Source organism: Lytechinus variegatus, chromosome 16 (assembly GCF_018143015.1).
Source record: "Lytechinus variegatus isolate NC3 chromosome 16, Lvar_3.0, whole genome shotgun sequence".
NCBI classification, from domain to species: domain Eukaryota; kingdom Metazoa; phylum Echinodermata; class Echinoidea; order Temnopleuroida; family Toxopneustidae; genus Lytechinus; species Lytechinus variegatus.
The window spans coordinates 12,301,789-12,318,230 of record NC_054755.1 but is presented as its reverse complement, the minus strand read 5'-3'; the positions used below and the strand labels follow the sequence as shown (position 1 = coordinate 12,318,230).

The following is a 16,442-nucleotide window of genomic DNA, read 5'->3' as shown; positions in this document are numbered from 1 at the left end:
ATCTGTATGGCTAGTTGGTGTAGTCTTTATCATGGACACCTGTGTTCCTCTTAAGATCTTCCATGCCTGGAATTCAGAATGACTCATTTGACCGTTGACCACATCATTCATTCTTTCGTCTTTCACAGTGTGCATTGAGCGCTTATAAGCATACATCAAAGCGAATCCCTCTTCTAGTTTTCGGGCGCAATGCCCAATCTGTTGCCAATATGTGAGAGCATCTTTTGCTCCCCAGTTGATCCACCAGATTGATGTCTTGGATATCCACTCCAAGTCCAAGGGCCCAGCCCAGAGTGGTGACTACCACTCTAGTACAACCCCCTCTTTTACCAAAAATTGTTCATGATATCAGATGATCTGTCATGTGAAATATTGCTACGATGGCATCGTAGATCGGCAACTTCTTATTTCTTCCAGTAATACACCTTTTGGCAGATGTTCGTGCTCTTTATGAAGACAATAATCTTGCACCCATGAACTCTGTATTCTTTTATACATGGATGTGTCACGATTCATCACAAATGCTTCATGAAATCTTTCAGTTGTGTTCTCTACTTAAAGGTAAATGTTTGGTCTGTCATGGTAGCAGCGATATCACATTGCATTTGGTTCAATCTGAGGAGTCCGCAAATATCATGATAGTCTGTTAAAAGTCCCCGTGGCTGTCAATACTAGGGTGGGACTTCCCCCAAACATCATCAACACACCACAGGCCTATCTGTGGTCTGAAATTGCGACCCTATTTGGGTATGCAGTGACCCTTGTCAAAACAGACAAGGCAAATCCTCTCTTGTCGCAGACGAGGCAAATCCTCACCACACTACAAGCCTGTCTGAACCCTGGCCTGAAATCGCGGCCCCATTTGGATATGCAATGACCCTTGTCAAAACAGACAAGGCAAATCCTCTCTTGTCACAGACAAGACAAATCCTCACCACTAGCCTGTCTGTATTCTGGTCTGAAATTGTGGCCCCATTTGGGTATGCAGTGACCCTTGTCAACACAGACAAGGCAAATCCTCTCTTGTCGCAGACGAGGCAAATCCTCACCACATCTTAAAAGTCTGTTCTCATTTTCGTCTGAAAATGCGGAAGAAGACATGCCTTTGGAGATGCGAGTATAAGTCCCGCATCTCTTTATTGTCCAGTCGTTCATCAAGTTCAGACTTTTCAAGATGTTGAGTAATTGCGCACATATCTTTTCCAAGGTCTTCAATCCGGATCTGTTGCTCGACCATTGGTATTTCTTTTCCATACAGTAATGAAAGAGATCGCAATCGACTGCTCTGCACATGGGTAAAGAAAAATCATGTCAGGATTAATTCTTGAACATCATCAATGCAGAAACTCTTCTCACAATTGTAATATCACCATAGAATATCAGTTTACATGACCATGCAGAGAAAAAGACCTTCTGTTTATTCCTATCAATTTAAAGCTCATTTTGGGCCAACTCCATCTAGATTAATTAAAAACCTTCGTAAGTAAACTGAATTCATTTATAGAAAATAAGCCATCAATCAATTATTATAAATCTAGGGTTTGATTTTAGACTATTGTATTTTTTTTCTCATTCATGAATTACCGGTGCTCTGCACCCGAGTCTAAATGGATGTCGGAATTAATTTTCAAACATCGTCATTATATAAACCTTCCTCACAATTGTATGTCACCATATAATATCAGTTTACATGACCATGCAGAAAAATTTGATATTTTTTCCCATAAAATTGGAGCTTATTTTGGATCCAACAACTTCTCTGACGAGTTTTGTGCTCTCTGCTAGTATGGTATTGAATCATATTACCAAACACTTTTCATAAGTTCAATCATATCAAACATATTATTCTCTTATAATTCATCAAACTTCTCCATTAATACACAAATACCTACAAGAAATAAAGATGTGAAATTTTTACCAAGAATTGTAACCAACATCAGAATTATATTTAAACAATAACGGGGGATGAATTTAGTTTGGCCCTCTGTGGCAATTGACCCTTTGTTAGAATTCATCTTTAAGCTATACTTTGATATATCTTGAATGCACTAGGAATACCAAGCAGCACTAAACATGAATGAAACTTCCACCATCAACGATACGTACACCGACTACTTTTACACGGAAACTCCATATGAAGAAACAGATGAGAGCCTCAACCTCGAAGAAAGAATCTCCTTTTATGTGGGTGTCTACCTTGGCCTCTTTGGCATCACGATCATCCTGTTCCTGCTGTCGGCAAAAGCCTTTGTCATCGTAAGTATTGAAAATGTAAAGGGCTGCACATGTGTAAGATTAAGGATCAGTGGGGAAAAAGGTATTGAAATATCATGAATTGGAGACTTCCAGGTATGTAGGTACATGTTATATGTAATGTCACTCTATTCAATGACGGGGTTGACAAAATAGATCTTTATAAGTTTGTACTTTGCCATTAGTATCTGCTCATGATTTTTACCAGCATATTAGAAATTAATGTTTATGTTCTTGTCTTTTATCTTCAATGGGAACTTGGAAAGTTTTTAATGGTTTGGCTCCAAAATATTTTCAAGACCTTGTCCTGCCTTTTATACCTGTTTGTAGTCTATAGTGAATTAGTTTTCTCTGTTCAGTATTTTCACCAAATAATTTGACATTAGACTCTGAGAAGTGCTTGCATATCATCCTTAGAGACTTAAACCTAAACTCAAATTATCTTTTGTAACATCTTAGTTGTTAGCACTATTTTACACTCATCAAAACTCTTATTCTTCATATTTTTTCCTTGTGCCTCAGAAAAAATAATCTCTAGATAGACCGTGCTTCAAATGTGTATAAATGCTTTTTTTTCCGTAGGTGGTTTTCCGTGCTGGCAACAACCTTCACAATGCCTTGTTCAGACAGGTTATCAAGAGTCCAATGGTGTTCTTTGACACAACTCCTCTGGGCAGGATTCTCAATAGATTCTCCAAAGATATGGACGAAGGTAAGCCAAATTTCATCCCCCTTTTATATTAAGTTCTTTCCCATTTAAGATTCCTGTTTAACTTTGCAAACCGTGCATGAGTAGCCAAGTGCATGGCATCTTGGTTTAGGCGGGTATGAGAATTGACCTCTGACATCATTTAGCACCAAAATATGTATAATCCCAATCATGTTGTATTACATATATTTTTAGTTGGATAATTTGAAGGTCATCTTGCACGAAGTTAGAAGAAAGTAATCTTTTTTTAGATAGCATAAAAGATGGAAAAATCTTAAATTTGTAGTGCTGGATGAAGTTTTATATAACTAAAGGCAAAACATGATACGCACAATATTATTTTATAGTTGATCTGGACCTTCCAAGTTGCCTACTGCGATTGATCTGCTGCTTGTGTTTCGTCTTCATCGGAGAACTCGGAGTGTGCATCTTCCTTCCTTGGAATATCCTCCCGTTCCTTGTCTTCGTCCCAGCGTGCCTCTTCATCCTTCGGTTCTACCGGTCGGGATTCTGCGACATCAAACGGCTGAACAACGTCTGCAGGTCTCGCCTAGTCTCTCACCTTTCAGCTTCCATGCAGGGGCATGCAACCATTAAAGCGTACTGCAAGTCAGCTTATTTTATTAGGAGGTTAGAAAAAATTTTAAGATCCAATACCATAACTAATTGTTGACCACTCTTGAATTCCTCATTCTTTCCACCTCTTTAATTTGTTTTCTTCATGATCTTTTTTCTCTTTTTTCTCCTTTATACTTTTTCATCTTTTTTCTTTTTCTGAGGGATGTTAATTATCAGACTTAAGTCTGAAATCAGATACTTTCAACATATTTTTATACGCCTGTCCTAGACGGGACATGTTATGGTATCACGCTAGGTGTCCGTCCGTTAACTTTTCCTTGTAAACGCGATAACTTCAGTTTAACTTAACCTAGGCTCATATAATTGGGTATGTATAATACTAGCATGCATCCCAGGAGCCTATCGATTTTGAAGTCAAAAGTCAAGATCAACATGGCAGTAATATGTTTTCATCTTACCCTTCTGCAGTCCTTGTAAATGTGATAACTTCAGTTGAACTTAACCTAGGCTCATATAATTTGGTGTGTAGGATACTAGCATGGATCCCAGGAAGCCTATTAATTTTGAGGTCCAAAGGTCAAGGTCAGACTGGCATGTTTTCATCTTACCCTTCTGCAGTCCTTGTAAACGCAAAAACTTTAATTTAACTTAATCTAGGCTCATATAATTGGGTATGTATAATACTAGCATGCATCCCAGGAGCCTATCGATTTTGAAGTCAAAAGTCAAGATCACAGTGATATGTTTTCATCTTACCCTTCTGTAGTCCTTGTAAACGCAAAAACTTTAATTTAACTTAACCTAGGCTCATATAATTTGGTGTTTATGATACTAGCATGGATCCCAGGAAGCCTATTGATTTTGAGGTCAAAGGTCAACATCACAGTAACATGTTTTCATCTTACCCTTCTGCAGTCCTTGTAAATGTGATAACTTCAGTTGAACTTAACCTACGCTCAAATTATTTGGTGTGTATGATACTAGCAATTCTATTGATTTTGAGGTCAAAGGTGAAGTCGCCACCTTCCACTTTTCTTTTGCTTGACCAATAAAGCCATTTTCTGCGTAATGATGATTTTCTGAATTTTTAAATGAAAATACATGTAATTCAAAGTGGTATCTCTGTTTTTCACTTCTCCATCTTTTTATTCTCTTTTTCTTTTGATCTCCTTTTTCATTTTATTCAACTACTTTTTTCTTCCTTACCTCAACTTTTTTCCATTTATGTTTTCACCCCATCCCATTTTTTTTCAAGCATACATTCCATGATGCAATGTGCTCATTTTCATTTCTAACTGAAGTGTGGATTAGTCACCAGTCTAAATATGACCCAATGAATTATTGATTTTTCTCTAGGTTTGAAGCATTACTCGACAGCGACACTCAACTCCTCGAGACTGTACAGATGGCCATACGTTGGGCGGCGGTCAGGCTTGACTCGCTTGCTGCCCTCAACGCCGGCTTGGTGGCAGTCATTGTAATTCTCTGGAGGGATCATATGCCCAATTCAGTCATGGGCTTTGTTCTCTATGTTGTCTCGAGTGTAAGTTTTATTTTATTTTCTTTGCCCCCTCCCCCCGCTTTATTTTCTTTCAGTGGGGAATATGTCAAATCTAAAGCTTGTACTGTAAAGTGTAGATTTTTGTTTTTTGACAAATTCAGTGATATGGTAATGAATAGCAGATTTTTTTTTTGGTTGGTATATACAGGGGTGTGCAAAAGGTATGGGAGCTCTTTCTCTTTCAGACTTGGTCAACACTCTTCAGCTTTTTTTCAGATCTTTTTATTTGTGACCACTCACACCCCTGTATATAAAACCACATAATATTGTTTGAGGATCAGGTATCTCTCTGAGTTGTGTGCTTAATATCACATTTTTACTTATTTTCCCAAAGCACATTTGAATATATGTAGCAGAAATAGGAAGTAAAAAAAAATACTTCTATTCCAGAAATAGGCATTTTTTGAGCTGCCTTAAAGATAAATTCCAGTTCTGGTAACGATCTCAAAATGACTTTTTACAGAATCTAATATAATGACCCCCCAAGTGTCTGTTTGTATGAATAAAAAATATGTGCCAAGCAAAATAAGCGCGGATTCCGTCACTTCCGTCGGGTCTTTATTCCAGCAATAATACACTGTCCCACGTGTGCCTATCTGTGTTGGTGATCTTCAGTGTGAACATTTTTCAGCGTAGATTTCAAGATTTCACAAAGTTCAGTTTATGTAATTGTACCAGATCTAGATCCTCGATGATATACTGACAATTAAGCCTGGTTTTACAGACTTTCTCATGAAATCAGTGTTTACTGCAACTACTGGCATTTCTCTTTAACACTGCATTACTTTTATTACAAGGTTTTCATCCTTTTCATGGGGATATTACCTGATGGCTAATATCAATACCTAGTCATCTTAGATATTTTTTCATATTTTTCATTGAAATAATAATTGTTTTGATATAAATTTTCTCCTTCCAGTTGTGTATAGGGACGATCCAGACCACGTTCATCTCAGCGACCGAGACAGAGAGTAGTTTTATTGCAGTGGAGAGGCTGTTAGAATACATTCAGGTATGTCCATAGGGCGAAGATTGTCATAACGTTCTGCATGTGACTAGTTCATTAACATGTACATGATTGTTATTAAAGGGATGTTCGGGGCATGTCTTTATGAATATTCATTAGGTGGGCTGATTGATGCCATATCCCTACTTGTTCTTTTGTATTTTATTATATGAAATGAGGTTTATTCAGAATTTTTCTACCAAGAACTAAAACAATTGAATTGACAACTTATTAAGTGCATTAGTTCTTGCTGCAACATATTTTGCAGACACATCATGTATACATTTATGAAAAATAAAACATTTATGATTTGATATAATAACATAAGAAAAAAGGAAAGTGAAGATGTGACATCATCGGCCCACCTAAAGAATATTCGTGAAGACATGTCTAGAACTGTTTCATCGGAATAATGCAAATCTTTAAAATTCAATAACTTTGTTATCCAATTTTGATGAAATTTTCAGCATTTTTCTCTGTGAATTTTACTCTATTTATTTAGATAGAAATATCTTCAGTCCAGAGTATGTCATTGTCATGAGTGAGACTTTAGCTAAGGAAGGCCCATGTAACGTTGAACCGGGTGGCGACGAATTGGTGAAAATTAGTCACTCATCGGCCTATTAGTAGGTCCTACACATTTCCAGAAATTACTTATGTCTAAGTTGCCAAAAAGCAATTTCCATGTATCAAATTATCTGATTGACAAAGTGATATGAAAGTTCCTTAGAGTAGTAGAATTTTTTCAAAGCTATATAATAGTAATAGACAGTACTTGTATAGCGCATATCACATTATGAATAATCACTCTGCGCTTTATAGCTCAAGCAGCCTTCCAGCACATAATATAAGATTACATAATGATGAATAACGTGCGAGATATGAGGCAATTTAAGTCTCAAGATGTCGCTGTTCAAAGTGACTTTAAAGGGGAATGAAAACTTTTTGAACAAATAGGCTTGTGTAGAAACAGAAAAATCAAAGAATAAGAATAAAGAAAGTTTGAGAAAAATCGGACAAATAATGAGAAAGTTATGAGCATTTGAATATTGCAATCACTAATGCTATGGAGATTCTCCTATTGGCAATGCGACAAGGATGTGTGATGTCACTGATGAACAACTTTCCCTTTGGTGGACTATAAAATACCCTCAAAATGTCTCTTTTTGCTTTTTCTTATGATGATACAAACTCTTTATCCATGATGTATTCTTAAAAAATATGTATTACATGCCCTCATGTAGAAAGAACACATGATCTATGGATAGATGTGATAAAAGAGGTAATTCAAATGAAGTATATACTAAAGTAATGGGGAGAGTTGTTCCCAATGACATCACACATTTTTGTCGCATTGCCAATTTGCTATCTCCATAGCATTAGTGATTGCAATATTCAAATGCTCATAACTTTCTCATTATTTGTTTGATTTTTCTCAAACTTTCGTTGATCTGTTTCTTTGATTTTTCTGTTTTCACACAAGCTATTTTGTTCCAATGGTTTCATTCTCCTTTAAATTCACTCTTTAACTTGACAGACCACACCACAAGAGGGAGAGGAAACCAAGAAAGAATCACATGACCTTACCAGCTGGCCATCAGAGGGGCTGGTCCAGTTTACAAGGGTCAAGATGCGCTATCAGCCCCACCTACCGCTGGTCCTCAACGACATCAATCTCGTCTTCGAGGCGCGGGAGAAAGTGGGCATTATTGGGAGAACCGGATCAGGTACGTCCCTGACTCAGCTATGACATTTCTTTTCCCCTTTCATTTATCTATGTGCCTGCCAGTGAATAGTTTGAAGCATGATATTTTTCACTTTGAGGAACTGTGAATTTCCATTTTAATTCTTGATATGATTAAAATCATTTTGCTGAATAGCATGTATGTTTAGTTTTAAGCTAAATTGAGGCCCTTTCTTTTTCTTGCTTATAGTATTTCTTTACTTTTCCTTTTCTCAGTGACATGGCCAAATATTGCTCTCTTGTCTGCTCAAACTATATCCCCACTCATGTATTATGTTATTTTATATATTGTGTGAACAAATCTGAATGAAATGAAAATTATATGAACAAACTAAACACCAACACATACATCTCTGTGAGGGAAATGGTGAAGATATGCGAGAATGAAATTTCTTCATTGTGTTATCTCCAAACTTTTCAAAGAGAACCATTCCCTGGGAATAAATTTGCTTTTCAAACTTAATTAGCATTCTGAAGAGTCCCATGTAAAACTGCTGCCCAAAAAGCTGTTTTTGTAGCGAATCGTGATGCGATACCAGGAAAATAATTCCCTGATTCTGTGCTGTTGACAGGCAAATCTTCCCTTGGGGTGGCCCTGTTCAGACTGACAGAGCTTTGTGGTGGGTTCATTCTCATTGACGGGATGGACATCAGTACACTGGGCCTGGACGATCTACGGAGTAGGCTCTCTATCATTCCTCAAGACCCTGTCCTCTTTATTGGAACCATTAGGTAAGTTCAACTAAAGACCTTGTTCCTGTCTAACAAAGACTTACGTTTGATCCAATCAACCTCAACTGTATGGAAATCCATCCATACCATAATTTTTTTCCAACATGAAATTTGCGCAATCGCCTTTGTAAACAAAGAGAATTACACTGAATCTGAGACCAATGAATGTATGATTGTACATATCTAGAAAATATTTTGAACAAATTTGCATTTTAGATGTTAACGTTGCTGGCCATTCATAGTCGTGGTTGATCTGATCAATCGCAACTTTTTGTATGACGCCCATAGGCCCAGGTGACCTATGGGGTTTCTGTCTTGCTTGCATAGCAGAAACATACGGAGGCATTGGAATCTTATTGAGGTTAAGTTATTGAAAGGCCATCATGAATTGGAAAGGACCTATTTCATGATATTTTGACCTAAGTGTTATCAAGTGATAATATGGCATGAGTTTCACATGTGATCAAGGTTAAAGGATCAATGAACTTTGGCCATGCTTTGGTATCAATATATAAAAAAACCTAACCAAGGTTAGATTAAGATACATGAATTTAACAAATAAATAAATATAAGAAAAAAATGATAAGAATCCATATGTCATATTCTGAAGTCAGGTTTAACGTAAACTTGGGTTTAAAGTTGTGGTTTAAGTATGGATAGCCAGTTGTTACTTAAATCACTAAAACAGTAGAGATATCATATTTCAGCTCATTTGGCTCTCAAATCATTCATAATTGTCTTGGAGGTGTAAATAGTTGATTGTCTTCACCATCAATGAATCCGTAAAGAGCACAGTAAACATAAGACACAACTTAACAAATACTTGGCTTCCCCATAAATTTAGCACAGTTAGACCATGGTCTAAGTTAAATCTGATTTCAGAATATGGGCTAAGTGTCCAGACTAAAATTACTAAGCTTTGATTAAGGTTAACAGTCGAATTTTCATTTCATGCACTAATTAACTATGCAATATTGGAGATTGCCTTGCGGGTGACATGCATGCCGATTCTAAGATCGCGTGGTAATGGGAAAGATCTGAACGGGGACAACCAGATACATCACTTAGAGGGTGTTGCAAGAAAATATTTGCGATCAATTGTAAATATTCTGTTGCAATTTTATAACTGATAAATCGATGTTAGCTGTAGCAAATCAGATTAAATTTCTCTCCTCAAGGAGCGAATTAGCAATCGATCACTAATTAACTGCAAGACATATGATTGATTTAGGGACCAAAAATTGACTTGCAATTGATCTCAAGTTTCTTGCAACACCCCATAAGACTAATGTCATTTAAGATTTTGCAAATGGTTGAAATACATATTTAGGAAGCAATCCTCAAATTAAGATTAATTGCAACTCTTCATACAAGGGATCGCAACTGATATACATGTATTAACCTTAATTTGAGGATTGATTTCTAGATATGTAAGATTCATTTCAACCATTTGCAGTATTTGTAGGACATTTAAAGTGTTTACGTAAAATGATTTTTATTTTTAACCCCAAAATAATTAGTATGACATGATTTACGAGTTGAAAACGCAGCCCCACTAGCATTACCAATTCATGCTGGCGAAAAACGGCCAGCATAAATAGATAATAACAAGACCAGGATACAGTGAAAAGGTTAGGGGTTAGGCATGTTGTATAGTCTTGTGTTGTACATGGCTGTATGATGATGATGTCATGATGTTGGTTACATGTGTCACTGTATCCTGGCCTTGTGCGCTCGGCTGCCTCCAACCTAGGCCGAGGTGAACCTCCCTTATGTACCTGTCAAGAGTATAGGTGAATTCTTGGCAGTTAGTAAAAGTTGATCACGTCTTGCCTCACTTGTCATCAGGCTATGAATATTGATTAGTTATTTGAATGGATATGACCTTTGACCTGTCAGCCCTTCAGGCTACATGCATATTCAGATTCAGGAAAGCTTGTTTTTTTAGCCTATTCATTGATCACAGGTGAATAATCTGTTACTAGGTCCACTAGAAAGATGCATTCATGATTTGTAAAAGCTTTATTCTTTTCATACGAACCTGTTTAAATTTACATCACAATTGGTGTGAGTTGTATTGACTGCATTATTCTTGGTATTGGCTTTGTCACAATAGTGCACACGGAAATCTCAATGGTATTGCCCACGGAAATCTCAATGGTATTGGCAGAAAATGGAGTTGATCAGTACTTCTATAAATGCTTCCAAACAATAGCTTAAGAAATGTGGTTGATTTGACATGAACTCCTTCTTTCATCAGTGAAACTCCCTCTTTTGTCCCACCTGCTTGTCTCTCAGTGAGAAATTGTGAATATAAAAGGGGAAAAATGTGTCACAAAGTTGCCGCTACTGCTATATTGAAATGCATGTGATACTACTAGGGGCATTCTTCTTTGGTTTCTAAGTATCAAAAATCAAGGGAGATCCTCAACAAAGCATTGGAATATTTGGCAAGATGTGAACAAAATTAGATGGATTGGTTGGCAACTGGCACTTGACAACAGTGTGTTCAATATTAATCTTGGGCTAAGATCCAAGAATTCCATCTCAAACATGATTACCATTTCTTTTTTGTGTATTGATACACATTTTGTTTTGTTAATTCCTTTGTGTCATAAGGTTTTTTTTTGTAGGGTTTTTCTTTGCAGTTTTGGGAACTGCAGTGGGACAAGAACTCTTGATTTTATTTATGCAGTTCCTCAATTCCAAAATTGCATACTAATATTTTTTTCTGTATATTTAAATTTTCTAACCAGGTATAACATAGATCCTTTCAATGAACATCCTGATCATGAATTATGGGAAGCACTGGAGAAAACACATATCAAGCAAACGGTAAGGAAGGAAACTAGTTTAAAAATACATGTGACTTTGGCTAATTTGAATCTTTTGGAGCCACAGAATTTTATTTGAATTAGGAGACATTTGACTGACTCCTCAAGAAAAGTTTGGAAATCTGACTTTGATCAATAATCCCTTCTTGTTTCTAGTGAATTTAAAGTCGGATTGATACCAATGAATAGATCATATGATTATGGTTAACATGGAGGTGCAGTTCCTTGAAATGTGGGGCAACGTCAAAATTCAAAAGTTGCAAGTCAATGTTCTTTTTTCCATGATGAGTGAGTTTCTCAAGTTCATTATCTAGCTAAAATTTATTAAATAATGTATTTGACCCCAAAAAACAATTGATTTCATGTTATTTATTACTTGTGATAAAGTGAATGTCGCTGATGATTTCCATCATGAACAAATTAATTAATACCGGTAGATGAATTGTTAAAATTCATGCGAAAACATTGCGATACCGATTCTTATTTTTGATGTAATTAATCCGGACTCCACATGGGTCTCTGGACATGAAAGTTAGCATCGCAACTCCATATATTATGTAATTTTGCCATCATGCTAATTTCTGTCAAGATCACGCAATCCGCTTCTTTGTATAGCTTGACTAATACTCTGGGACTAAATAAGTAATTTAATTCTTTTGGTTTCCAGATCAGCAACCTAGATGGGAAGCTTGGTGCCCCCGTCCTGGAGAACGGGGAGAATTTCTCGGTCGGTGAGAGGCAGCTTATTTGTATGGCCAGGGCATTGTTACGCAATAGTAAGGTACGTTTCATCCTTCATGTTTTGCTAGAGTCCATGCATCCTTATTAATGTAATATCTCCTTTGCATTAGCAATCTTCTAAGAGATTGATTCAATAACATGCCAGGTTCTTAACATTTGGAACTAGGTCAATAATGAATTGATTTTAATAGGGTTAATTAGGTTTGATGCAGTCACATCTTGAGCTCTCTTGAACCAGACCAGCCAACCTTCTACAACAAAATAGGTATTCTTTAAAGGACAAAACATATTTTTTTTTTTTTAATTTGTCTCATTGTAATGTTAACCACAATCATCAACCTGTTGTAGTGAGATCGATGAAAAACATGTGAAATGACACTACTTGAAAACTTTAAAATTCACCCTTTTAAACATGTGCTCGTAGGCAAGGATTAACTTGCATGAGCAACAAGTTACTGGCTTGACAGTGATCTTTACCGGTTTGGGACCGTCGGACCTGTGCTAGTGTCACGCACTGTGTATAATACATACTCCATGATCAGAAATTTTTATTTTTCTTTGAAGGTTTTGTTGCTAGATGAGGCAACCGCAGCAATAGACACACATACAGACAGCCTTATCCAGCAGACTATTAGAGAAGCATTCCAAGATTGTACCATGCTCATCATAGCACACAGACTCAATACAGTACTTGATTGTGATAAAATACTTGTCATGGACCAAGGCCAGGTTAGTATAGGCCAACTGATTAGACCAGTTAAATGGGGGTCTATAGCAGTACTTGATTGTAGTAAAAGATATCATGCCAAAAGTATAGACAAATTTATAGGACCAGTTAAATGGGTTTATAGCAGTACTAGTACTTGATTGTGATAAAATTCTTGTCATGAATCAAGGCCAGGTTAGTATAGACCAACTGATTAGACCAGTTAAATGGGGTTTATTCATGTATCAGTACTTGATTGTGAAAAAAAAAATACTTGCCACGGACCAAGGCCAGGTTATTATAGACTCATTTATTGGGGATAATGACCGTACATGATTGAGATTTTGAGCAATTGCTTTGATAATCATCCAATTTTGGGGATTTACAGAACATGCCTTTCATTTTTTATTTAGTCTGAGACTCTGTAAATTACTTGATCTCTACCGACGCAATTTCTCATGTAATTTTATATTTATTCTATTTTTTTGCTAGGTTGGAGAGTTTGATTCACCACATAACCTTCTATCCAACCCAAATTCCAGACTGTCGGCCATGTTGGAAGCTACTGGAGACAGGTCCACACCAGCACAGAGCTCTGTATGATAGGCAGAACAGCAAGACTAGATCCAATGTTACTTGGACCTGTTCTAAGGGCATATGCCAGGTCCCATGATAGATATTTGATGGACCTGTTCAAGACGCATGTGCTGGATCCAATGATAGGTCTAGTGTTCTACACTTTGACCTGTTTGAGAGGCGTATGCGAGATCCTATTATCGACCTGTGCTTGTACATTTTCTAGAGGAATATGCGAGTTCCAATGATAGACCTGTACTTGGGCCAGTTCTAGTCGAGGCTGCACGTATCCATAGTGGACCCATTTACCTATACCTTCACTTCTGGATTTTGAATCAGAACTGCAGTCTGTGTGGTCTTGGCAGACATCGTCAAGACCCTGTTTGAGCTGTGGATTTATCCTTGATGCGACACATTTTTTGTTTTGAAATTCATACGCAAACGATGCAAATTAATGTCATACAGAAGGGATTTCCATGCCTTGGTCCCGTGTCATGAAGATGAATGTTTTCAGTTGATTTGGACTGTTTATTGTCTACTAGTTTCAATAGATTTGGTCCCGTAACACAAAACTTAGCAATGAATAGCAAATATGCAAGAATACTTCTGATTGGTTCCTGGTCAGTATTTGAAGCCAAAATCTTGTGTAACATTGATCTTGATTGGTCAGTTCATTTATATTGATCGCGAATCTTTGTTTTACAGAGCCTGTGTGGGTGTGTCAGTTTGTAAACAACTTGATGCATCATATAGTCAGCTACATAGGGATACTATCAATTAGCACGTAAAACGCATGCTCGACTGTAAGATCATTTGTAACTTACAGGTTTATGAAACACCAACAGGACTTGATCTTTATGACACACTCACTAGGACAGTGTGTACTCCTGTAGAGGTTTATCTTTGAAGATATGCTACATCTGTGTGACATGGTAAACGGAGACATAATCTGCAACTTTGAATGTAGTTCTTGTCACAATCCATTATGGGTCTATATTCTTCTTTATCAAAATCCATGAAAGCAAAGACAAACATATTTTTCAGGGTATTTAATCCAGCAATGAAAGCTTCTTTCAATTGAATTCTTTGTGGACCATTTTAGGTTTTTGGAACCTATATTTTTATTTATTCTTGTTAATGCAAGATCTTGGGCCCGTTGCATAAAACTTTTCACTGAGTTGTTTTTACCGGAGTTTTTTTGCCCTGTGTTATAGTCAGTGGCAGAAATCAGACTAATCTTAGTATTCACTTTGAAGGTTTTATGCAATGGGCCCCTTATGTGTAATAAATAAACACTTCTATTATTATTTATGCACAAATTCTACTGTATTCACATCAGGCATGATATTTCCATTTTTAGATTCCCTTAATCCTTTGTCCAATAATATTCTCATGGTGTTTATACTGCTTTTTTAGTCAAATGATAAAGCTATCATGCAGACTCACCTTAAAAAATTACTTTTGATTTCTTTACTATGCAAGAGCTTGTAACCTTGGCGGGGACTTAGCCAACCTTGGCTACTTTTCAGAGGAAATATCATGCCTGATTCACATTTTGGCGGCACCAAAGTCTGCTTTTTGTTAACGTAATACATTTTCCAGAAGCTGAATGGTTTATTAATATTGTTTCTAACTATCTAATTCATAAATTTGACACAGTTTAACTTAGATATGGCCATAAGTTCTTGTTTGAAAATAAGATGGAGGCTTTTAGGAAAGTCTGGTTAATGAAACAAAATTAGAGTGACATTTTCATGATTAACCCTATGGGCTATTCCACGGTTACGTTACATTTGGAGACACCTTGACTCATACTTGGAGCTGTAACTCCATTATTATTCGTATAAAAACAAAACTTGGGAAATTCTATTATGCTCCTGGCAAATTTTTGGAATGTGTCGGTTACTCACATTACATGATTTGGACATAAAATTAAAAATATAAAGAACACATGGTTTTTACTTGGGGTGCAGATAATATGGTTTAATACTCACGTTACATTTTGTCCATGTATGGTTAACAACACACATGTCATTAAAAATTCAATAATGTGTGTAAAATTCATTGCTAGGAACATCTAAAAGAGATTTTATACCAAAAATTTGAACAATTGGAGCTTTATTAGGGAGTAGGAGGGAAAGTATGATTTCGCTTACTAATTATGCATAAATTAGCATAATCGCTTGATACCAATTTGCATGAAATAAATTACTGTATAGTATGTCCAAGACAACCTGCACGCAAATTTTCGGCGTGATTGTGCAGCCAATGGCCGAGATCTCAAGGGGGGCCTGGGAGCCCCCCCCCTCCCATATCAACTCTCAAAATACCCGGCCTAGATAGGGTTACAGGTAAGGGCATTCAACGTGTTGTTCAAACACTCTTTTAGAGTTAGGTTAATCAAAACCAAGTCTTACTAATGCACTCTCGCATTGTGAAAACTTCTACTAATATTCATTTTTTTTTTGTGATTGTATGACCACTAATATTTTTATGAACAAAAGAGTCGCATCCTCATTTTGCTTTTAATTAATCAAAAATAACTTCACAACTCACCATGAGAGACTTAAAACTTGACATCCCACAGAAAATTACCGAACTGAATAATTTTTACTGGTTACTCATTTTACAGTTTTTCTACATCAATTTTATAAAAAAAAAATTTCCTTTTTAATGATTTTGATAGTCATTACTATGTCAAAGATTGTTTGAAGGAAGTGAATTTAAAATCCCACCAATTAACTGAAGAATTTTTCTCTCAGAAAAGTTTTTTCGGTTACTCACGTTGCAATATTTATTTTTGAATGAGTACTACAAATTTACTTGAAAAGCGGTTGAGTATTTTAACTCTTCTTAAATGAACAACAAAATGGTAATACATATTTCACTTTTCACTTTTTTTCTTGTATTTTGGTACACAATGGAAGACACAACTTTTGACCATTTTTTTCCAAAGTATACATATGAAAATAAACGTTTTATTTCTTGTTCCGAAACTATC

General features: G+C 36.4%; 1 protein-coding gene across 3 annotated transcripts in view; it reads left to right on the top strand.

The window, feature by feature from the left end:
• LOC121429569 (multidrug resistance-associated protein 5-like) overlaps positions 1-14,020 on the top strand; it is a 79,377-nt gene extending 65,357 nt beyond the window's left edge. For all 3 annotated transcript variants that reach the window (XM_041626660.1, XM_041626661.1, XM_041626659.1), the window contains 11 exons: positions 2,053-2,256; positions 2,836-2,965; positions 3,310-3,592; positions 4,898-5,084; positions 6,022-6,114; positions 7,646-7,835; positions 8,425-8,584; positions 11,341-11,419; positions 12,086-12,199; positions 12,724-12,888; positions 13,358-14,020. In XM_041626660.1, coding sequence (XP_041482594.1) covers positions 2,053-2,256; positions 2,836-2,965; positions 3,310-3,592; positions 4,898-5,084; positions 6,022-6,114; positions 7,646-7,835; positions 8,425-8,584; positions 11,341-11,419; positions 12,086-12,199; positions 12,724-12,888; positions 13,358-13,468 — 1,716 coding nt within the window. In that variant the 3' untranslated portion in view covers positions 13,469-14,020. The remainder of the gene's footprint in view (positions 1-2,052; positions 2,257-2,835; positions 2,966-3,309; positions 3,593-4,897; positions 5,085-6,021; positions 6,115-7,645; positions 7,836-8,424; positions 8,585-11,340; positions 11,420-12,085; positions 12,200-12,723; positions 12,889-13,357) is intronic.
• Positions 14,021-16,442: the final 2,422 nt, after the last annotated feature.